General features: G+C 39.1%; 1 protein-coding gene across 1 annotated transcript in view; it reads left to right on the forward strand.

The window, feature by feature from the left end:
• Window positions 1–23692, forward strand: part of myoz1a (myozenin 1a) — a 53332-nt gene extending 29640 nt beyond the window's left edge. The window contains exons 5-6 of the mRNA XM_028795166.2: window positions 16339–16522; window positions 23010–23692. Of these exons, the coding sequence (XP_028650999.1) occupies window positions 16339–16522; window positions 23010–23244 (419 nt within the window). The 3' untranslated portion in view covers window positions 23245–23692. The remainder of the gene's footprint in view (window positions 1–16338; window positions 16523–23009) is intronic.
• The last annotated feature ends 479 nt before the right edge of the window (window positions 23693–24171 follow it).

Consider the following 24171-nt stretch of genomic DNA (forward strand, 5'->3'; position numbering starts at 1 on the left):
CCATCACATGAACATGCACTCTACACAGGCCAGAACAACTCCAAAACAGAAGTTAAAAACAGTCTGTTCTGATCATGAAGCTTGCAAACAGGTTTGGCAGGCATCCTCTGATGTCAAAACTGTCTTACTTTTCAGACTACACTTATGAAAATAAGCTTTTCATTATACTGTATTTCTATTATTTTGAATCACACTTGAATCATAACCAGGGATGAAGAGAACTTTTTAAAATAAAGTAATTGATATATTACGCCAGTTAAGAGGTCTTCATTCAGTTGAGCTTGTTAGGTCATTAACTGAAACTTCTTTCTTAGTTATAGTAATGAGGACACTTAAGTGTGAGGTCTATATTAGCGTGCCACCAGTGCGGGTGCTAGGTTATTTTGCGCCCTAGGCCAAGCTTATTAGTGCGCCAAAAGACTATTTGGTAGCTAACCTCGTGCAGCTGGGTCCCCCGCGCCCTTATGATCTGCGCCCTAGGTGAATGCCAAATTCGAATTAATGGTGGCATTAGCCCTGGGTGCCACTCTAATACGTAACAACAATTACATATCACATACAAATATATGTATTTATATTCCAAAGAGGTGCAGGTTATGTTTAACTGGTTTAACTTGTGTGAAAAGGTGTGGTGGATATGTGTGATATGTAGTTTTTGCTTGACTCTAAAAAAAATAAATTAAGCAGGTTTTGAAAACTGGGTATATATTTGTGTATATACAGTACAAAGGTGAAGGATTATTTAAGGGAGCACAACAAAGTTTCCACATACACATGACGCAAAGAAAACCCCAGAAGTGCCACTAAGTCTATAGTACATATGATTCACTCATTTCAGGACATTCCAATATCAAACAGAAAACTGCTCTCCTACCTACCAGCGGTTTTTGTCAGTTATGTCTTGTGCATCCAAGCCACTGTGTTAATTCTAGGATCACTAAACTTGGGGTTGACCTCTAAATCCATTCCTGTGATAATTTTCAGGGAAATGTTCCAGATTACGGTTGGTTCAGGAATACCCTAGAAAGCTCTGTTGCTATCTTAGAGTGCCACCTTACAGATAAGAGGGTTTACTTTTTTGTTGATCTCCTGTACCTGTCTAGTACAGGCAGAGTCATCACACTTGTCCCATGCAGGACTACTTGTCCAGCCTGGAGAAGTTAATCAAGTTGTCTATCAACCTCCCCAAGTCTCTCCTTCATAATGGTGATGTCTGAGCATTTGTTTCAAATGATTCACTGTAATGATAGGGATTCATATCGCTTATTTGCTCAAATCCATCCACATTGTAGCGGGCCTTACCATTCACCAGTGTGGGTTCCTCCTTTGGTGAAAAGACCCTGGCTTTGCTATATAACGCACTTTCAGTGCTCCTTTTATTTTGCCATTTCAATCATTATCTGTCCAGTGCTGGCTGAAGGTCTCACCCATACTACTCCAAACATTACAGTCAACTGCTTTTATCATCCACATCTTGCTTGTAAATACTTTTATCTCGCACACCAACCTTCCTTCTTGGTTGTTTCTTGTTGAGAATCCACTGTAAAAATTCTAATGTCCTCCTTAACTTTTTGAGCACCCAATTTCCATTTCATTTTCTTTACAGTCTCAGCATTACCTGCAACGTTTGTTTTAAATCTGATCCATTCATTTGTCATTCTGTTTCCTTTAGTAATTTTTGGTAATTTCAGCATTCAGGTTCCAGGTTTCACATCCATACACCATCATGGGTAAAATGTATAGGTTATATACTGTACTTTACAATGGTAAGCTACTTTTAAAAATAAACTTCAGTTTACAGAATGAACTCCAATCCACTGCGGTGGGTTGGCACCCTGCCCATTTGATTCGAAAAATATTCTGTTATCTGCAAATTGGAGGTGATCAAGACATAACCCATTAATGACCTTTTGCAAAGCCACTTTATTAGGTACACTTTGCTAGTACCGGGTTGGACGCCCTTTTGCCTTCAGAACTGCCATAATTCTTCATGTCATAGATTCAACAAGTTGCTAGAAACATTCCTCAGGGATTTTTTTCCATTTTGATATGATAGCATCTTGCAGCATCTCACAGTTGCTGTAACTTTGTCGGCTGCTCATCTATAATGTGAATCTCCCATTCCAAGACATCCCAAAGTTGTTCTATTGGATTGTGATCAGGTGACTGTGGAGGCTATTTGAGTACAGTGAACTCATTGTCATGTTCAAGAAACCAGTTTGAGATGATTTGAGCTTGGTGACATGGCACATTATCCTGCAGGAAGTAGCCATCAGAAGATGGATACACTGTGATCATAAAGGGATGGACATGGTCAGCAAAAATACTCAGGTAGGCTCTGGCATTTAACTGATGCTCATTTGGTACTAACGGGCCCAAAGTGTGCGAAGAACATATCACCCACACCATTACACCAACACCACCAGCCTTAACCGTTGATTCAAGGCAGGATGGATCCATGCTTTCAAGTTGTTCACACCAAATTCTGACCCTACCATTTGAATGTTGCAACAGAATTCGAGACTAATCAGAGCAGGCAGCATTTTTCCAGTCTTCTATTGTCCAATTTTTGTGAGGCCATGTAAACTGTAGTTTCAGTTGCCTGTTCTTAGCTGACAGGAGTGGCGCCCAGTGTGGTCTCCTGCTGCTGTAGCCCATCTGTTTCAAGGTTCAACGTGATGTGCATTCAGAGATGATCTTCCATATACCTCAGATGTAATGAGTGGTTATTTGAGCTGCCTTTCTATCAACCCAAACCAGCCTGGCCATTCTCCTTTCTGGTATCAACAAGTCATTTTTGCCCAGAGAACTGCTGCTCACTGGATATTTTCCCTTTTTTTGACCATTCTCTTTAGACACTACAGATGGGTGCATGTGAAAATTGCAGTAGATCAGTAATTTCTGAAATACTCATACCGCCAACCATGCCACATTCAAAGTCACCTAAATCCCCTTTCTTCCTCATTTTGATGCTCGGTTTGAACTTCATCAGGTTATCTTGACAATGTCTACATGCCTAAATGTATTGATTGGTTAATTACATATTTGCATTAACAAGCAGTTGAACAGGTGTACCTAATAAAGTGTCCCATGAGTGTATGTATGAATGTATGTATATATATAGTGCTTATATTGTTTAGACTGATAGGTTTCTTGAGAAAGTTGTTTTGGTTTAGCTGAGATGATGTCACAAATTAAAGAATTCTTTATATTAAAGTTTATTATTTTAATAACTAAAGGTCTCACACAATGATAAGGTTATTTCAGAAGTCAACATTCTGGTCACCCAATCTGCATGGACCTTGCTCATGTTTAATTACCATGAAAAATGGATTTGGCTCTCTTATGGTGTCCCACAGCCATGTAATGAATAGACTGGGTTCAGAAAAGGAAAGGATGAGTTCACTGCCAAAGCAATTTGTGTATCTGATTAATCCTTTGTGTAGCCTTCCAAGGGAAAAGGACATCAAATACAAGCCTGTGAGACAAAAAAGAATCAGTATAGGAGCTAAGACTTTGGTATTAATGGTTATGGGCCAGTTAGGCATTCTTCATGTTATTAATACACTATAGTTAATTGCTAAAGAAGATAGTGAGATACTGCCAGATAAACATTTTATTACATATTACTGTAATTGCCAGGCTGCCACCTTCATAAAATAATGATTTCTTTATATTGACCATCTGTTGCCAAGCCATTTTTAACACAGGATACAGCAGTCCTTTAATATGTACTGTAAATTTGCTTGCTGGCTGTGTATAGATTTTTTACAACTTTAATAGAATCAAAGTCATTTGATTAAAATTAAATCAGAATTATAAGTTGAAAATAAAAGACCTTTAGTAAAGTTAAACTTAGTTTATCAGTTTAATGTCCACTATATCAACTTTCTTCAATTGGTACAACTTCCATCAGCATTTTGCACACAGCCGCATGGCACTTTAGAGGTGTTGCTAGTCAATCTCAGGGCACAAAGGCAAGGAAAAATTAACATGGTGGCAATCCTAAGGTTAGTCGTTGGCCTTATAAATATGAGTGGATGTAACTGATGGTATGGAGTTTCATTTCGAACCATCTTAATAAAAGATGAAATTGAATTAATTTTGTGCAATCAAGCATATCAGTTCCAAGCTGAATTTGAAGATTTGCAAAGGTGGCTTGACTAGTAAGAATAAAGCAGAGATCAGGAGTTGAGGCTTCAGCATCAGTTAAAGTAATTCACAGCACAGCTACAGAAACATTCCATTAAACTGTATCATAATCAAATGTTGACACTGAGTTAATAATTATTTGACTTGAACATTTCCCAAGCTGGATTTAGAGATTTAAAATGTTACAAAGGAATCATCGGCTTAACATTCATAAACCTGGCCAATGATCAGCATTTGTATCCAGTAAAGGCACAAGTTTAAGATTCAGTGAGAAAGTGTATTTTTTAAATTATTAATTCAATTAAACACAATTTCAGCTTTGATTTAGTAGTAAATTCTTGAAGCATTTTTAAAAGTTATACAATCACCTTGAATTACCCTGGCAAGGTTTACATTAATTTAATGTGAGAATAAACTCTAACAAGGATGGAGAGGACATGTAAACACCTCTCTTAAGAGATCACATGAATCTGAAAATGAGACAACTATGCTACTATACCAACATCCAGATTAAACTGTAATACATTATCACCTCACTTTCCTGAGCTCATTAACTCGCCTACACATTTCACTTCTTCATCACACTGCTGACATGCTAGCCAAAATGTATATCTTTAAGGACAATTATATTCTGTGCTTCAAGCTCAAATGTGCATTACAGTTTGAATGCAGCATAACATGACATTCTCAAACCTGGATAATCCAATTTATGGTCCCAGGACCTCAGATCTTTTTTCAGCAGCACAGCTTCAGATTACGTCAGGAAACAGCCCTGCACTGGGAGCCATTCCATTGCAGAGCCCACTTTGAGCACATAGCTGAATTCACACAGAGCTAATCTGGAATTACCAATTAACAGAACCTGAATGTCTTTGAGGGATTCAGGAGAAAAATTCACATAGACATGCAACTATATATGCAAACTCCACAAGGACCATGGCCAAGTTTTGGATCTCAAATCCAGGTTACTTTCTTTACAAAGTAACAGCACTGCCTATTATGCTACCCTACTGCTCCCACAAGGAACTAAAATATTTGAATTGAAAATATCTCATCTTTTACTGCAGATGCTATATCATGAGCCATCTAACTTGGATTAAGGGACTTCTCAGGTTTCTAGCCTATCAGAAAATATGCTTTTTGAAATAGGGGCAGCTCTGTAGAGTTCTTGTGGTTTGATACTACCTTTCTAAGTGTGTGGGAGATGGCCGTTTTATGTTTTTCTTAGCTTACATGGAGAATGATTCATTAAGGACAATTTGGCCTTGATGTGACAGGATATTTCAGATGCTTAAAAATGCAACATATACAAGCGAAGCAGGGAAGCACAGGTGTGCTGTGGGTTCAGTTACTTCTGATGACAGTAGGGCTGCTGAAGTTCATTGCCAAAAAAACCCCAGGCAACTTCACTCACCATGAGTCAATTACATTACACAAAATCATGAGTTCCTTTTTGTGTGTAGCTAGAAGCTGTAACATGCACGATCATTGCCAATTTCTATTTTATTTACAGTTTCAAGAATAAGTTTGTGAAATTTTTGGAGCTACCTGGATTTCTGCATTGATTACTCATAACAGTGTGATCTTCAACTAAGTTACAATAACATAACAAAACTAAATAACGCACAAACATTTGGGCCCCTTCTTGTCAAAACTGAACACATTATTTTAACTTTCACAGTCCAGGTTGGAAAACAGCTATGAACCTCTAGGCTAATGAGTTCTCCAAAAGCTGGAGGGTGGTGTCCCAATCCATGATATCTGATATGATGTGTGGGTCTGAGGAGGCCACCCTAATAGCAAAAGCTGGCAAATCTTGGTTATTGATAGTTTGCTCTTAAGAAAGATCTGTTCATTTGAAGCATACTCTGATGAAAAGAAATATCGGAGGACCTTATTACAGAACTGTGGAGATGAATAAATCTAGTAAAGACTAGATAGATAGATATCATATAGGCTAGTCAAAAATTAAAAAATGTTCAACACACAAAAAAAATCCCAAAGTGAACAGACTTGCAGTTACTAAACATGCACGAAAAATCCTAAAGTGAACAGACTTTAATCACAGAAAATCACAGAGCTGCTGTTACTAGAGATAGATAGATAGATAGATAGATAGATAGATAGATAGATAGATAGATAGATAGATAGATAGATAGATAGATAGATAGATAGATAGATAGATAGATAGATAGATAGATAGATAGATAGATAGATAGATAGGAGTAGATGGCACTTTATCTGTCCCAATGGGGAAATTTAGCATTCTAAATAAATAAATTAATATTATAACAGACAATGATAACACTTCTCAAATACACACCAGAATAACTAAAAAGAAGGAGAAATTTCTGATTTGGCCAAAGATAAAAAAGCACATTCACAGTCACATTATGGCATTATACAGGTGTATTGCTGTTGGTATAAAGAGCCACAATAATGTTTCCAGTCCAACTTCTGCTCAATAATCTGATGGCTGAAAGTCCTCAATGTTAGTGTGTAAGAATGAGGATGTGCAGTTTTGTTCATAATAGTCCACAGTTTTGTTTTAATTCTCCTTTGCTACTACCTCCTGGGAGTCCAGAATGTGTCCCATAACTGAACATGCATTTTAATTGAGTTGTTGATTCGGTGGGCCTCGCTTGAATGATGTTACTATCCCAGCAAACCACAGCATACAAAATAACACTGGCCACCACAGACTTGTAGAAGATTTGAAGTATGTCACATTGCAGTCTCCTAAGGGATAAAGAGCCTGCTCTGATGTTTCCTTTATATATTTCCTGTGTTACGAGACCAGTCCAACCTTTCATTAATGTGGACCCACAAGTATTTGTAGGAGTACACCACTTCTATATCCATTCCCCGAATAGTGACTGGACATAGAGGCTCTTGGTATGGTAAAAGTCAATAACCACTTCTTCACCTGAGTGGCATAATACTCTGTCTTATCCTCCTTATTAATACACCCCATTAATGCAGAATCATACAAGAAGTTTTGCAAGTGACATGACCTGGTGTTACATTTATAATCAGAGATGTTCAGAGTAAAGAGAAGAGGAGACAGGACTGTTCCTTGTGGTGCTCAAGTGTTGCTCATATCCATCTCAGAAACACAGTCATTGAGTCCCACAAGCTGTGGTCTGCCCGACAGATTATCTGGGGCACCATAAGCTTATCCAGCTGCATATCTCTCAGTTAATCCATTAACAGGAATAGCTGGATGATATTGTAGGCACTAGAAAAAATAAACTACCGACTATAAAAGCATTTCTAAAGGCCTGGGGGATTTTCAATCCACAGTAAGACAAATTACCTACAAATTGAGGAAATTTAGTACTGGTTTAGGTTTAGGCTTAGGTTTAGGTTTAGGTTTATTTGTCATATATAGGTTAACACAGGGTCAACATACAATGAAATGTGTTTGACGAGAAAAACAAGTCACTCAGCGTAGGTCCAATAAAGCTAAAAAATAATTTAAAAAATTACAAGTTAAAAATAGACAAGCCATATAAAATAAAATGTGTATGTTTTAAAAGAAGTTATAGAGCAATATGAGTTGAATGAGCAGTAAGTACAAATGACAGTTATTGCACAGATAATGTTTTATACGTACAGATGGATATTCCATAAAGTGCAGATGCATGTTCCAGTCAGTATTCCGAGTGTGTGCAGGTACAGTTTGTGTGTGAGTAGTGCAATGTAGATGTAATGCAATGTAGGTGTAATGTAAGTGTATGTAAGTGTTCAGGTGTTGCTGTTGAGGAGTCGAATGGCCTGGTGGTAAAAACTGTTCTTAAGTCTTGTAGTCCGAGCAGCCAGACTCCTGTATTGTCTGCCAGATGGTAACAAGGAGAACAGCTGGTGTGATGGATGGCTGTGGTCCTTTATGATGCTGCTTGTCTTACGCAAGCACTGATGGAGGTAAATGTCTTCAGTGGCAGGGAGACTCTTGCCCGTGATGTGCTCTGCTGCCTTCACCACTTTCTGTAGTGATTTCCAGCTGCTGGCAGAGCAGCTCCCATACGAGATGGTAATGCAGCTCGACAGCAGACTCTCGACCACACTCCTGTAAAAGTTTGAGGTGATGTTGGCATTCATGCCAAACTTCCTCAGCCCCCTCAGGAAGTAGAGCCGCAGCTTTCTTAACCACAGTGTCTATGTGAAGGGTCCACGAGAGATCCTCGGTGATGTTTACTCCAAGGAACTTGAAGTTGTTAACTCTTTCAACTTCTACGCCGCTGATGTAGATGGCCTGGTGTTCTCTGCCTTGCTGTTTCCGATAGTCCATGATCATCTCCTTGGTTTTGCTGACGTTAAGAGACAAGTTGTTATTCAGGCACCAATTACTCAATGCCAGCACCTCCTCTCTGTAGGCCATCTCATCGTTGTCAGTGATAAGGCCTATGATGGTTGTGTCGTCTGCAAACTTGATGATGGTGTTTGTGCCGTGTTTTGCAACACAGCCGTGAGTGAACAAGGAATACAAGAGGGGGCTAAGCACACAGCCCTGCGGCGCTCCTGTGTTTAAAATGAGTGATGAGGACGTGTGTTTGCCGACTCTCACCACCTGGGGCCTGTTTGTGAGGAAAGAGAAAATCCATCTGCAGATGGTCGTCCCCAACCCAAGGTCGTCAAGCTTCAAGACAAGTTTTGAGGGGATGATGGTGTTGAATGCCGCGCTGTAATCTATGAACAGCATTCTTACATATGTATTTCCTCTTTCCAGGTGGGTGAGGGCAGTGTTTATTGTTAGCGCAACGGCATCCTCTGTAGATCTGTTTGCTCTGTAAGCAAATTGGAGAGGATCCAGCGTGTTGGGAAGGGAGGGGCAGATGTAACCTTTGACCTGTTACTGTTACTATTGTTACTCTTCCTACATGTAAACTTTCTGCAGCGATCATTCTGAGCACTCAGCTTGCAAAACTGAAGAAGGTAAAAACTACAGAGTAAAAGAAATGAACCCGGAGCAATCAAGTCAAGCTCTATTTTCATGTGTACACTATAAGAAAAATCCAAAACAAGAATGGTATTCATGGAATAACACCACTGAAGACATCACTGCTCTCGAAAAGATACTAGTATTGTGATTGCATTTGATTAGTATTATTTTTGCAAGCTCCTGGATTAGCAGACTCCAAACAAGTCAAGCTGGCAAAATGGCAAAAGAAGTCCCCAAAAATATATCCAATGTCCAACAAGAGAAGGATGACCAAAAACGTTGGCTTAGGCACAAAAGGGAAACAAAGCATCTTTAAAAATGAAAAGGATTAATAGAAAAATAGGGAAAAAAAGCAAAAAAGAGCAAAAACAGGCAAAAAATTATTTACCTAAAATCCTAAGCTAACAAGTCCAATACACAATTGTACTGTCCAGACAGTAACATTTTTAAAGTAAGAGCCAGGAGAAATGCGAAGTCAAAAAATCAGCCAAGGTCAGAAATCCTATCTATGAAAAAAATGGGAATGTATTCAAGAAAATTAGAAACAAGGACCAAAAGCCAGAGATCAGAAACTGTAAAGACAAAAAAATGTCCTTAATCAAAACCATAACACAACCAAAAATTGAAAGTGAAAAACGCAGTAGCAAGAATTTATTTACCAGGAAAAATCAAAAACAACAGTCTTTAACACAGTGTTTCAAGGTTTATCTGCAAACTTAGATAAAACATGGATGCTCAAGCCAAACTTTAAACCCTTGGCCTAATGAGGTCAGGGTCATAACTCTGAGATGATGCTGTAGCAACTGGAGATCAGATCATGGCAACGGAATCCAGAAAATGGTAGTACTTGAGTGAAGAGGCAGAATGGCATCACAGTAAAAGTAAATAAACTTTGATAAGATGCCAAAAACATAAAACAAATCTTAGATTTGGATACTATGTGTGTCACAATCCCTTAATCCATATATAATTAGCCATAAACTCAGGCAGAGATAGCACAACACATTTTCAAAAATCAAAGGTCATCACATCAATCCAGAAAACAAAATCCTTAAACAGAAGCAAGAAAATACAAGAAACCAGACAATCTAAAGCAAATGACAATACTTTCAACTCTACAACTACTTTACAATGTTCTCCTGACTTGAGCTTACTCACCTGTGACCTCTGAGTACCTAGAATGAGGGTTCAGAAGGAGTGACGTCAGGGTGGTCCTGCCTCTTGAGGCTCCTTCTACAAAGCACAAAGTATATAAATTTAAACACAATTTAAAATAAATAACAATGTGAAAAATATTAATTAAAACACAGATCCATACATAATAATAAGGGGATTTCCTTTGTGATGGGCGTCCACAGACGTAAAACAAGACCAAGAAAACAAACAGCTCCCAAACCAATAATAATTGTAAGGGATTGATGAACAAAGGATGTAACAGAGTTACGAAATGAAGAAATAAAAGAAAACCCAACTGCCAGGTCCAGATAGTGTTTACCTTTTGTGGTGATTTGTCCATTTACCTACAGTATTTTACAGTAGAGCTAAGAGCTCCTTTTCTGACCTCCCACCTCCCTCTTACCTTCTACTGCCAGTTGAGCCATCACCACAAACTCTTCTTAACTCCCAACTTGACTTCCTGGCTATAAGGCAACACCTGACATATGTCTCTCCGTGGGCTTCTGGTGATCCTGCACACCAAAACCTTTACTTTACCTTTAGGCTCAGGGGTTAGATTTATAAAACTTTGCATGGAATAGAATGTGAAATATGTGTACGCCACAAAAAAGGCAAAATTGTAACTTAAAACAATCTGACTTATAAAATCTGGTGTATGCACATTTCCACTCAATTTACCCTTTATAAATCATAATCATCTTGTAAATGTATGGATGTGAATGCTCCTCAAATCCCATTTGGCTGCCATTCTGAAATAACCATACACAGATCATGTTAATCAACCTCATACATGTGCTATCACGATGATGCAGACCTTCATTGTCTGTTAGGCTCCCACCTGAGGCATCAAGACACCTCCACCTGCAGTCCCATGGTGTGCTCCGCAACTGAGTACTCATGAGCATGCGCAGCATTATAGCAGCTCTCCAATGCATTCTGAGGGTTGGAGATAGGTGTGAGATGCCAGCAGGTATCTATAAGCACATGGCACATGTAGTGCCATAATTGCTGTTTCAATTAATAATATAGTCCATATGAACCAGCCAGTTACTTTAACAACAAGCAAACTGCCATGTATAGAACCATCAGTGGTTTGTCTGACAAAGCTACTTTGCCTCAAAATAAACTAATCATGGGTTGACCCAGCCCGCTGAGCCATGACGTTTGACAGTCTCACCTTGGTATGACAGATGATTTGTACATTACTGGAATGTCATTGCTTATAGTTAACAAAGGCAATGGGATGCTTGCATTTTGAAAACTGTACCCTAATACAAATTGCTTATTTATGTTGGTTAAAACATGTTATGTTTTTACCCTTCCCATACAAAAACTGGATGTAGTGACTTGTTGGTCAGTTAACAGCTTCCAGCAAAGCTGTCATGATGGAGTAAACTTTGTTAAGATATACCTGACCTGTCAACCATATAAACTGACAATAAAAAAAGTTCTTCAGTGTGAATATGCAGCACTGGCCCATGTAAAAGGGAACTAAAGTTCAATCTGTACATCACATTACTTTTGAGGTTTAATATGTTTGTCACATCAATACACATTATAATAACAGCTGAGTGATATGGAATATTACAGGTCAGAGTTGCCCTAAATATACGCAAGTTCTCCTATCAGCTTTTTTCTTTATTAATCTCAACTTTGGATTAGTTCTTGGAATTGGAAAGTTCTGTACACACTTTTCTGGACTCTTTTAGTGCATATGCAAGTTTTATAAATCTGACCCAGGGTCTCTAAGGAAGCTCCTGAAGCTGCCCGTTCTCTAAGAGGGATCATGTTCCCAGTAGCAGCCTGGGGGTGCTGCCCCTTCTGGTATGTCCTCCTTGGTCTCGCTTTTCCTTTCAGAAGAGGAGCATTTCCAACTGTTGGGTCACTTGCCTCCTAGCATCCTGAGAAAGCATTTTGGTTCATGCCCTTCCAGAGCAGGAGGCACATATACCAAATGAAGCACTCGTAACAGCCCTGAAAGGTCATACTGCACATCTGCAGCAACTCATCAACTGCCAGTTTGTCTTACTCTCTTTTATTTGGGACGTAGGCCTGTCCTTTGCCATCTTGGCGGTGTATTTCCACTTAAAAAAAAAGGGAAGTTTCTCATTCCCAAATCTGAATACAATAAATTAAGCACATATTTCTAAATGTCATAATAATAACTTATTTGACCATCAATGTTGTGTTTTTTTATTGAACTTCATTTTGAATTTTACTAAATGATAAGTTCCAAATACAACCCTTTTTTGTCCCAAGAGAAACTGTGTTTTTATTAGCATCAATCTAAAAACAGCAGATTCTCCAGTGTAGCTGAGTACTTGCCTACACATTTCCCACCCTTTTTTGGCTTTCACGATTGTTTTCTGTTGTTTTATTATGGCCTTATTTGCCTTACTGTTAACTGATTTTTTTCATTTGAGCAATATTTATTGATTTCAGTGTCATAAAAAATATGCAATAAAGGTATTTAAAATATTGAATGCTCTTCTACCAATTCCAGTCCAGTGCTGTTGCCTCACTGCTAGAAACCGATGCCATATTCAGGATGGTCTCCTACCTTACACATAATAATGCCAGAAGATGTTCACTCACACTGTAATCCTGCAGTGCATTAAGGAGGTTCAAAAATGGATGCATTCAACACCTTAAATTAGCTTATTAGTTTAAATAAAAAGCTGAAAACTAGGTTTGTAAAGTGGACACTTATGAGTTAATTAGTTATAGTGCCCTGTCCAGGGTGTGTTCCCACCCTGTGTCCAGCACTGTTTGGCTTTGGCTCACCACAACACCATAACTGGAGGTTAGATACAATATTTTGCCAGGAATTGTACAAATTGGATTTACACTGATTCATACACTGTCTCATGATCAGAAATTGCCAAGAAATTAGTCTGACTGAAAAAAAATGTTAAAGTTATGTAAGCTGCAAAATACACAGACAATGCACAATCAAAGTGCACATTGCCTGCCTTAGAGAATGCAATTTTCAAAATCATATATATATATATATATATATATATGAATGGAAGAGAAGGTCTGTGATACGGTTTGCATATTTGCAGTTGGAGATCCACAAAGGGAGAAAAAACGAATCACGTATCATAAAATAGTTTTATTCCTGAGCTTTCAACCCCTATCAGGGGTCTTCATCAGAGGATAATGCTTAGACTTACAAGAATCAAAGGCAATACATAGCAACACATTCAGGGGGAGGTGGGTGGAGGTGACTAAGTCCGTATGATCAAAAGGGGGGGGGGGGTTTATCGTTAAATTAAAGTGCATATGTCCTTCTTAAGTTGGCATATGCTGGGTTTATGTCCAAGTGTCTGTTGATGGCATTTTCATCTGATAGCCAAGACTCGGCCAACTCTCTGGCGCTTTTAGTACTGGCCTTAAATTTTACTTTCACGTTGTCCCAGTTGAATGTGTGTCCTGTCAATTTAGTATGTGCATATATCAAAGATAGTGCGTCCGGTTGAAAGCTCAGGAATAAAACTATTTTATGATACGTGATTCGTTTTTTCTCCCTTTGTGGATCTCCAACTGCAAATATATATATATATATATATATATATATAGTAATAAGCACAAAACAAGCCAAAAAAGAGTTGGGGATCCATCCCGTATATTGTACAAAATAAGAAGTTGAGTGCTCCCCAAAGACTGATATGAGTACCATATGACTGGACTGACTGCTTGAGTTAACTGATTGACTTTATAGCGGGAAAGCAGGAAGGGTGTGTTTGCAGGGCAGGAAGTAGAATGAGGTCATCTGAGTGTGCCACAAGTGAGTTACTTAAGTGGTTTCCTCCTCAGAGGGTCTGTGGGGAGAGAAGAGGTATTAGTATTCAGCACCAACCCTTGGTCTGGCGTGTCAATACCATGATTTGAACCCTTTCACTGCCTCCCACACACATGTGTGTGACTATATATACAGCCCTTAAATAAAAAGAAAAGTCCATTTTCTTAAATGCTTATCCAATTCTGGGTCAAACATGGAGATAGCTTTCCTGCTAGCAACAGCTAAAAGGCAAAGCCCTATTTGTTCTGCGGAGCCAATGGAAAATAAGGGGATCAGAAGAATAAATGTGTGTCAAAATCTAGATGACTTTATAACCAAGAACACTGGCTAATCTTTTTGAGAAATCAAAAAAAGATAATCAACGGTTACATCAAAAATAATATTTAACTAGAAGAAACAAGAAAAGCCAAAGCACACATACAATTCAGTGTCTTTATCCTAAAGACCCTGAGCATCCTTATGCTGTCACAGCAGTGACCTCATGTTTGGCACATTATTAGGGCCAATTCCAAAGTAACGTGGTGGCAACAGCACCGCAAAATAACAGCACCAATGAAAACCAAGATGGTGTCAATAAAAGACTCACATAGTTTTGTGCTGGGCGGCACGGTGGCGCAGTGGGTAGCGCTGCTGCCTCGCAGTTGGGAGACCTGGGGACCCGGGTTCGCTTCCCGGGCCCTCCCTGCGTGGAGTTTCCATGTTCTCCCCGTGTCTGCGTGGGTTTCCTCCCACAGTCCAAAGACATGCAGGTTAGGTGGACTGGCGATTCTAAATTGGCCCTAGTGTGTGCTTGGTGTGTGGGTGTGTTTGTGTGTGTCCTGCGGTGGGTTGGCACCCTGCCCGGGATTGGTTCCTGCCTTGTGCCCTGTGTTGGCTGGGATTGGCTCCAGCAGACCCCCGTGACCCTGTGTTCGGATTCAGCGGGTTGGAAAATGGATGGATGGATGGATAGTTTTGTGCTACTTGAAAATGACCTAAAATAAAAAGCAGTGTTGAAAATGAATTCAACAGCTGCATAAACCATATTAACTTTGATTTTACGTACAAAAAGTCATCCTAGAAAATTAAGCATAAATTAAAAACAAAGTATAACAATCTTTGCATCAGGTACTTCTTTGTTACATGGCAATGCATAAGCACAATTGAGAGCTTGTGGGAAAAAAAGAGAAACCAGTTGACTTATTTTTTTTAACTATCGATTCATCATCAAAATTCATTTTCTTGTTATTGTTTTTATGATGTAGGGTTTTGATTTCTGCTCTTACTATTTACCTATATGCATGATGACAGATGAAGGTTTTTATGGCAAGGATTCAGGTCCCAGGTCCTCCAGAGTTTGCATGTTATCCCTGTGTCTATGGTTGCTCCAGTTTACTAACATGGTGCGAAGACATTCCATTTATGTTAGAGGTGAAGTTATGTGGGGTGCCAGCATTCAGAATCCAAACCCCCAGCAAAATGTTTCTATGTGATCTATGTAAGTCCAAAGGGACCTTTGATCAATTGTCAGTCAACTGAGACACTCAATTCCAAGGAGGACCAATCCCACTCTGGACATTCAATCTACCATCAAAGAATTAAGCCACTCTAATCTCTATGGGAAACACACACACACACACACACACACACACACACACACACACACATACACGCACACACACCCACGCACACACACACATGGCACTTGCCCCCACTCCACAAAAAGTCTTTGATTTTAGAAACAGTTTATGGCTTGCCCACCCAATTGTTTCCTGCACAACCCCCTTTGCAATTTCTGGCACCACTGCTTCACCACTGCTTTAGATGGTATGGTGATGATAAATTGCCCTTTGTGTGTATGTGTGTGTGTGTGTGTTTGCATGTGAGTGTGTTTGCTCTATGTTGCTGTTCCAGGACAAGTCATTCACCTTCAGTGAGTCAGCTTCAAACTGAGCTTCCGACATCATTCATCAGGAATTGCATGAAAAATACTCTTCCTTTCTCATTTATGAGCAGGTATGCCAAATACTCTAACCTTGCATATACTGTTGTCATATAAATTTTTAAATTGCTTAAAGATTAAAATTGTGAGTATAAAGTCCCTTGTTTATGATGTCAGAGTCTGAGTTTATAGCTGATAGAGGGAAGATGAACAACTGTTCCAGAAGAACAATTTTGATGTTCAGAAACTAGATGGTTTCAGATCATCTACTGTTCCAGAAGAGTAGTAGTATTGTGTGTTCTGAAACAGTTTTTTGCAAGATTGTCCTTTTTTCCCCTGCAGGGAAAACTGGTGATGCAAGTGGTGGGAAGGGAGCAGGAAAGACGAACATAACAATTGTAAAGACATACATTTCGCCATGGGAGAAAGCAATGCGTGGGGATGCAGAGCTGACAGCCACCATGAGGGCCACCATGCCAGGCCCCTGCACTCAACAGGATCTGCCTAAGTATAAGTGCTTCAACAGGTACTGTTCATGACTGCTCAGCTATTTCTAATATCACATTGTTATATATAGTCTTTATAGTAAAGATGTGAATATTCAGCACTTTTGCCCCTCTAGCAGTTTATCTAAACAAAGTGGTGTACAATGGGAGACGAAGAATAGGTGTGATAGGCCTATGCAGTTTACCACAACAACATTTATTTATATAGCACATTTTCATATAGACAGTGTAGCTCAAAGTACTTTACAAGATATTAAAGAGAAAGTTACATGAGAAAAATAATTAAGAATAGGCAAAAACATTAAAAAATAAGTAACAAAAGAAAAAGGTAAGATCAGATGGGCTCCAGTTAGGCTGGAGAAAACACAAAATCTACAGGTGGTCCAAGGGCAAAAGACCACTCAGCCCCCACATAATTCTTTGTTTTTAGGCTTTCTATGATAGGATTCAATGAAGTTGGTCTCATGGACAGCTGAGGCACCTGCCTTCATTCCATCATTACATGTGGCTGCATGGTGCCTGGATCAGGTGGTGGTGGTGTAGATCACCACTACAGAAGAACCAGAGAAGACAGCAGAGAATAGTAGAGATTAGTACAGATTGTAGAATATTATAATTCTGTGCCCATATACAACTAAAGTGTAGCTATGAAAAATCCCAATTAAAATAAAGGGTTTTAAGCAGTTTTTTAAAATGTTCCAAAGTATTAGCAAATGCTATGAAAACTTTCAATTTCATTTCATTTAATTCAGATCAGTGCCTTGTATTAGTTCATTTTTGCTTGGTTGTAATGTTTATTGACTTATTATTAGGCTTATCTAAGGTGGCTTATAACATTTGAGATATAATTACAGTAGTAACATTTATTTTTTGCTTTTTTTTTCAACTGTAGCACAGGCAAATGAAGAGACTTACTCATGGTCACACAGTGTCAGTGGTGTGACTTGAACCTACAGCTTCAGAGTTTGCAGCCCAAGGCCTAACCACCATACCACACTGTTGTTATTATTAAATAAAATAAATAAGAAGTAAATAAATAAATAATAGCATAATTTTCATAGTCCTAATCAATAATGATGACAAGTTTTTTTTTTATTGTGGGAATAACTTTAAAGGAAATTTTAAAATGTTCAGAAAAGTTGCTCTAATGTCGCAATTCATTCTTCCTGTGAAAACTTCAGAGTAATAACATTCGATAATGATAATGTGGTGAGTCATTACCGGTGATTCATTCAATGTGGGGATGACCATTATGAGACTAACAATCATTTCAGCCACAAAGCTTTCATAATGAAAAAAAAATATATGAAAGAGAGTGGGAGGATAAAAAACATTAGATATCTTCACTGGATATCATTTTTATTGGTTAGATTAAACTATTATGTGTAGTACATCAAACATAGGAAGTAGTTTTATTTTATAAAAGTGTTGATAAGGAATAGTAGGGAAGGAATAAACTGTCCTTCTGTTATCAAACTTTCTCAATCCAGAGTTGCAGAAGCTGGAGCCCATCTTAGAAATGCTGTGTGTAAATTAGGAACCAATGTGGACAGGATGTCAATCCATCACAGGGCACAGTCATGCATCCCCATACATACTGAGTCATTTTAGAATATCCAATTACCCTTACTTGCATATCTTTGGGAAGGGGAGGAAACCTGAAGAACTTTATAAACCCTTGTGGAAATGGAGGGGATGTGCACACAAAGGCTGGGATTTAAACTCTTTTGCCATAAGGCAGTAGTGTTTTTACCCCACCGTGTTCCTTGCAAGATAATATACTGGTTTCGTTCCAGTGCTCTATTTTCTCCTGAATGCCAAAACTGATTTTGTTAGGTTGATTGGAATCTCTGAATTGGCCCAATGAATTAGCCTGTGGATGTGAAGCTGTGGCATCCTGTCCAGCACTGGTGGCTCATTTGCACTTAGAGCTGTAGGAAAAGAATTTGGCCACCAGTGACTCTACATTATAATAACATTGTTGATAAATGATGGAGTAAAAATGATACCCATAAAAGATAATGAGATGAATCCATACTTTATTATTACTTTGCAAAAAAGTAATTTGAAGCTTGTAAAAATAATAGGATCCCAGTAACAATCACTCTTCTACACACCACAGTGTATTTACCCATAATTCCAGTTACAAATATTCATCAGATTGGTGTACATAACTTTAAAGACAGAATGTTATATTCATGCATCTAACAGCTCTGAGCCATTTAGCAAATGAAATGAGAATGAACAAAGGATGGGTTGGGTGTGAAGCATCCAATGTGTTCTTAATGGCTTTATATTTCAGTCCACAAAATTTGAGTGAATGCACTGTGAGGAGGTATGCCCTGATATTTATAGTGATACCAAATCTGTTAGATAATTTAATAATTAATCAGTCTATCAATCATTATTTTGTACATTGCCTATCATACTTGGCAAAAACACTAGAACTAATTTATGTATTATGTGCACAATTAGTTACATCCTGAATGCAATGTGGAATGAGCCCCGGACACAGACAGGCAGACATGTTAAAGTCACCACCACATGTGTATTTACAGTTCAAGTACCACACAACCCACAGACTCCCCCAAAGTCCAGGCCAAACCACACTATGCCTCACTCTTCAGGCCGCTTCCTTCTCTTCCCTCCAGACCTCGTCTTTCTCCTCACCCAACTCCAGCCTTGAATGAAGGGAGGCGGCCCCTTTTATAAACACCCGGATGTGCTCCAGGTGTGTTCCCGGCAATCTCCCACCGACACACCCCAGTGTGGCGGAAGTGCCGGCTGCATCCCCGGAAGCACTCCAGGTGTCCCTGCTCTTCTTCCCCCCAGCACTTCCTGGTGTGGCGGAAGTGCTGAGGTCCAGGGCTCTCCAGGCATTGGGGCACCCCCTGGCGGAGACCACAGGCCCCTGCAGGATTGAGCTTCATAGCTCTGTACCCGTGGCCCCCAAAGGAACCAGAGCGGTCACCCCCTCGTGGTCTGGAGGAGGCACAAGCCCTCCTCTGGTCTTCCTGGGCATCCCGGCAGGGTACCACCCCCAGCGGCATGCCACAGCAGTTAAAAAAAAATAGAAAATTCTAAATTCCAGGAGAACGACAAAAGCTAAATATGAATTACAAAGAGTCCTGAGTAAAAAGTTTAATGGATGACCTGATGTTGTCGGCCTTTTGCTGTTCCTAAACTTACATTCACCTTCAACCAATCAGCTTTAAAATCAGCCTCTGGCATCATAAAAGAGGGACTTGTGCTCAAAGGCAGTTGATTTCAAGTTATTTTATTAATGGCATAAACACTCTTGTTACATTAGAAATTTTAATGATGACGGAAGCTTTACTTGCTTTTTGTGAAGCAGAAATGAATGATCTTATTTAAATTCAAACAGGGAAATGTACATGTCTTTTCACGCACTTCTGGCTTATAAAGTCAGTTTAAAACTGATTAGATTGAATGTGAATGGTTGTCATGGAACAGCAGTGCTGATGTTGTTGACAGGCATGTTCGTATTAGAGTGAAAAATCAGTTCCGTTCAAAAATCATGGACAGATGTGTACATCCCTTATTGGACAGTTAAGACCGCCACATACAAGCATTTTATAGGTGCCTTGGCTATAGTATTTTCTCTCCCTCTTGGATGAAAGGATTAGCAAAGAAATGGTGTATAAGACTGGTACTGGCAATGGGGCTCTTTCTTGAAATGTCTGTAAATTTATAAGTATGCTTGCTTGTAAGTGACAATCTTACTAAAACTTCATGCTAGATGCACAAATGCTGAGTTGAACCCACCTTTGATCACCACCACATATGTAGGTTGATGAATCTCAATCAATCTTAAATAGCCAGCATATTGTTGTTATTACTCAATTAGCATAAATGTATACCCATATACATTGGATATAAGTTGGATATAAGTTATGCAAAACTTTTCCAGTTGGGGAAAGAAAAAAAAAACTTTTCAAATGCTGAGATAAAGGTTATTTTAGCTGAGGCTGAAAAGAGAAAAAAACTTTTTTCCCCTCTATAATTCAAATAAATGCAACTGCACTGTGTAGGCTAATAATCTTATCAAGAAGCCTGCAGCCTTCATAGCTCCATGATCCAGATGAGCATCAATGCAGTTCCGCTACATAGAATTAAAATCTGTATATCCCATTACATTGAGCAACACACACCTGTATCACATAGGAACTGCATATTTGTGCAATACTTATTACTATTCATGCAAAAGCATTCATTGAATGGAACCTTTATGTGTGCATTATGCAGTCTACAACACTCTCATTTTCTCCTGCTTTACTTCCAATTGCCATTGCCTGCTATTGTGGAACTGGGTGCAGTTCAGTCAGTCATTATCCAACCCGCTATATTCTAACACAGGGTCAAGGGGGTCTGCTGGAGCCAATCCCAGCCAACACAGGGCGCAAGGCAGGAACAAATCCTGGGCAGGGTGCCAGCCCACTGCAGGACACACACACACACACCCACACACCAAGCACACACTAGGGACAATTTAGGATCGGCAATGCACCTAACCTGCATGTCTTTGGACTGTGGGAGGAGACCGGAGTACCCGGAGGAAACCCACGCAGACACAGGGAGAACATGCAAACTCCACGCAGTGAGGACCCAGGACGCAAACCCAAGTCTCCTTATTGCAAGGCAGCAGCGCTACCCACTGCGCCACCGTGCCATGGGTGCAGTACAGCATTAGTGTAATTATGCCATGGGGTGCAACAGGCAGTTTATGACTCATAGATGGCTAGAATATCCCAGACCTGTCTGCAGTCTTCAGCTGAAATGCTCCTGCAGCTAAAAAGCAAAGCTTTGGGTATAGCACATCTTCTGTTTGTCAAGCTTTTAAGATTAGGTTCCAAAACGTCGCATAAATCCATGTTAATAAAAGGATAAGTGTCTTTGTGTCAGTCTGGTTGCTAGGTCTCTGTCATTCCAAAAGAATGCATATTATAAAATATTATTAGTAATAAAATGCATTACATTTCTCATTCAGATAGCACATCACAAACATTAACACTGCTTCTACATACCAAGTGGAATATAACAGAGACATATGCATTACATGGTGCACTGAGGTCCATGTTAATTACTTAGATGTCAACTTATCTTAGACAGGCAGTGCAGCTAATACAACAAAATTGGATTAGGTAGCCAAAAATGGCTAATTGTACACATTATCACTTTTAGCCAACAAATCTCTGTGATCCTTAAAACTGCACACTCCCCAAAGTGAGCCCTAACCCAAATCATAAAAAAATAGCCGATATTACATTTGGGTAAAGACTGGGCCCTTTTTAAAGAAACTTAGGGACAGATTGAGAAGTCAAGCAAAATGACACCTTTTATTGACTAACTAAAAAGATTACAGTATGCAAGCTTTCGAGGCAACTCAGGCCCCTTCTTCAGTCAAGAGGTAATGGCTAACATGGTACAACACCCTAGTACTAGGAACAGATTAAAACTATTGAATGAATGATTTAATGAGCAATTAATATGTTTAAATTCCTTTGTTCTAACAGGCAACATATAGCCTTGGGTTTCTACATATGGAAAATCAAAACACAAAAGCACTTTTTAATAGAACAATTTCACTACTGATTAGACAGAGCTGTTGACTTCCAACCCATTTTAACTAGAATAATCCAAAGTAAAAATTCTATAAATATACAAACAAAGGAACACACAATCATTTTTACAGGGTCATTTTGAGAATATTTTGTTTTAAAGGTACTTGTCTGCTTTCTTGTTTGAGTATTTCTATTATTTATACTCAAAATGCATGCAGGTAGAACTTAATGCAGTGCCGTGTCCGACTGGTACAAGAACAAAGCACTCCTGCCTGGTATAGCCTGATGGTGGAAAAAGAATACAGGAGACCCAAGGACAAACATTATCATGAGCATTAAAAGGCTGAATCATTGCTGAATTGCTGTGTCCTGCCCTTGTCAACATCCAATGCCCTGTTTCTTGTTTACCTTTGCTAAGCGATGGCAGCTGTGACCAGAGTTCATTTGAACTTATGGCTCTGATACTTAGACAGCCACTAAGTACTTTTCACTATTATCTTTGCTGCTGTTTACTCCTGCCTCTTGCTGCCTAGACTCTTGCATTTTTTAACCTACCGTATGTCTCAACTACAATGTTTTGTCTAGCGTCTTATCTTTGAAGCCACATTACACATCTTTTTCACTTTCTTTTTTTGACTATCTCTTTGCTAGCTCCTTTTTGTTATTACTTAGCTTGTGTAGTTTATTAATCTTTTGCTTGTTTACACAGTTTTTTCTTCGTCCTGTTACAATGTTGAATGTCAATTTAAACTTTTTGCTTAGCAAGTTTCATTTCATTCTAATAGATAAAAGTCCTTCATCTCCACTTAACTCCATAAGCTCAAATGTCAGGGGAATATTTTAAATTAACAAAAATGAAAGCCCATTGTATTTGGAGGATATTTAATTTTGAAGGGCCCTTATAAATGTTGTCTTTCTGTTCTAGGTCTGCCATGCCATATGGTGGCTATGAGAAGGCGTCAAAGTTGATGACATTTCAGCTGCCAGAATTTGACGCTGCTCCAGAAGAACCAGAACCTCCTGTAGTTTACCAGCATGATATTGCATCCCGACCTTCTTTTAACCGTACGCCAATTGGCTGGGTGGGAAGTGGGGACACAGGTCATATCACTGTGCAGCTGGAGACCGTTCCTTTCGATGGAGAGACTGATGAGCTCTAAACATCTCTCAAGTAAAACCACTGGATAAACACACACACGCACACACACACACACACATCATGTTCATTCATCAGGATCTTTCATGAGGAGGAACTTAATATTCCCCTTTACTCAAGAACAGAGGCATGTCACCTCTGAATGACAGTCTTTGTCAATTTCATGCAGTCATATGTGTGGAATGCCCATTGAATCTTTAGAAATTTAGTGCAATATTTAAGTCAAACTATCCACACAGATGAGGAAGGTTAAAAAGATGTTTTGGTATTGTGCTCTAGAACTCTACCTCTGTTCTGTGTGAATTTTGCTTGCATAGTCCATTGCTGAGTGTGAAACAGCATGATGTCAGTGGCAAAAGAGAGTTCCTAAGACATCTATAAGTAAAATCATCACAAGTCAGAAGTTTCCTCTTTCATTATTTAATAAATACAATAAATGCTACCTATACAAATGTTTGTCTGTGATTACTTTTGATATCAGTCCTCTCAGCTTAGGCAGTGAGCAGAAACTGGGGCCAAGTCATTACAGAAGCAACATGAAAATAACACCATAAAGGCACCCACTCTGAAACTGGATGCAAGACCTCAAAGGAATAAGATATCACATATTGTCTTTGGCAATGCACAAAGGTTTTTCAGTGCAAACAAGCTGTACATGAGGCAGCTAAAAAGTAAAACTCTGTTTAGAATAAAAGAGGAGGATCCCAGTTTGTGTTTTATATTTTACTTGCTGTGTGTGGTCTTCAGGACATAAAACAACCTGAAGACTCCATAGAAGTTTTACTTTATTTGTGAACTTGGAGAGGTGTCAGCTAATTCTCAAGAATTACCCAGAGGAGAGGATGTGGACCCATTTGTGTTGCTGCCCCACTGGTTTTCATAAAAAGACACTGGTAATACCATATCTTAGCCGTATCACTGGCATATAAGT

The sequence above is a fragment of the Erpetoichthys calabaricus genome, chromosome 2, assembly GCF_900747795.2.
Source record: "Erpetoichthys calabaricus chromosome 2, fErpCal1.3, whole genome shotgun sequence".
NCBI lineage: Eukaryota > Metazoa > Chordata > Cladistia > Polypteriformes > Polypteridae > Erpetoichthys > Erpetoichthys calabaricus.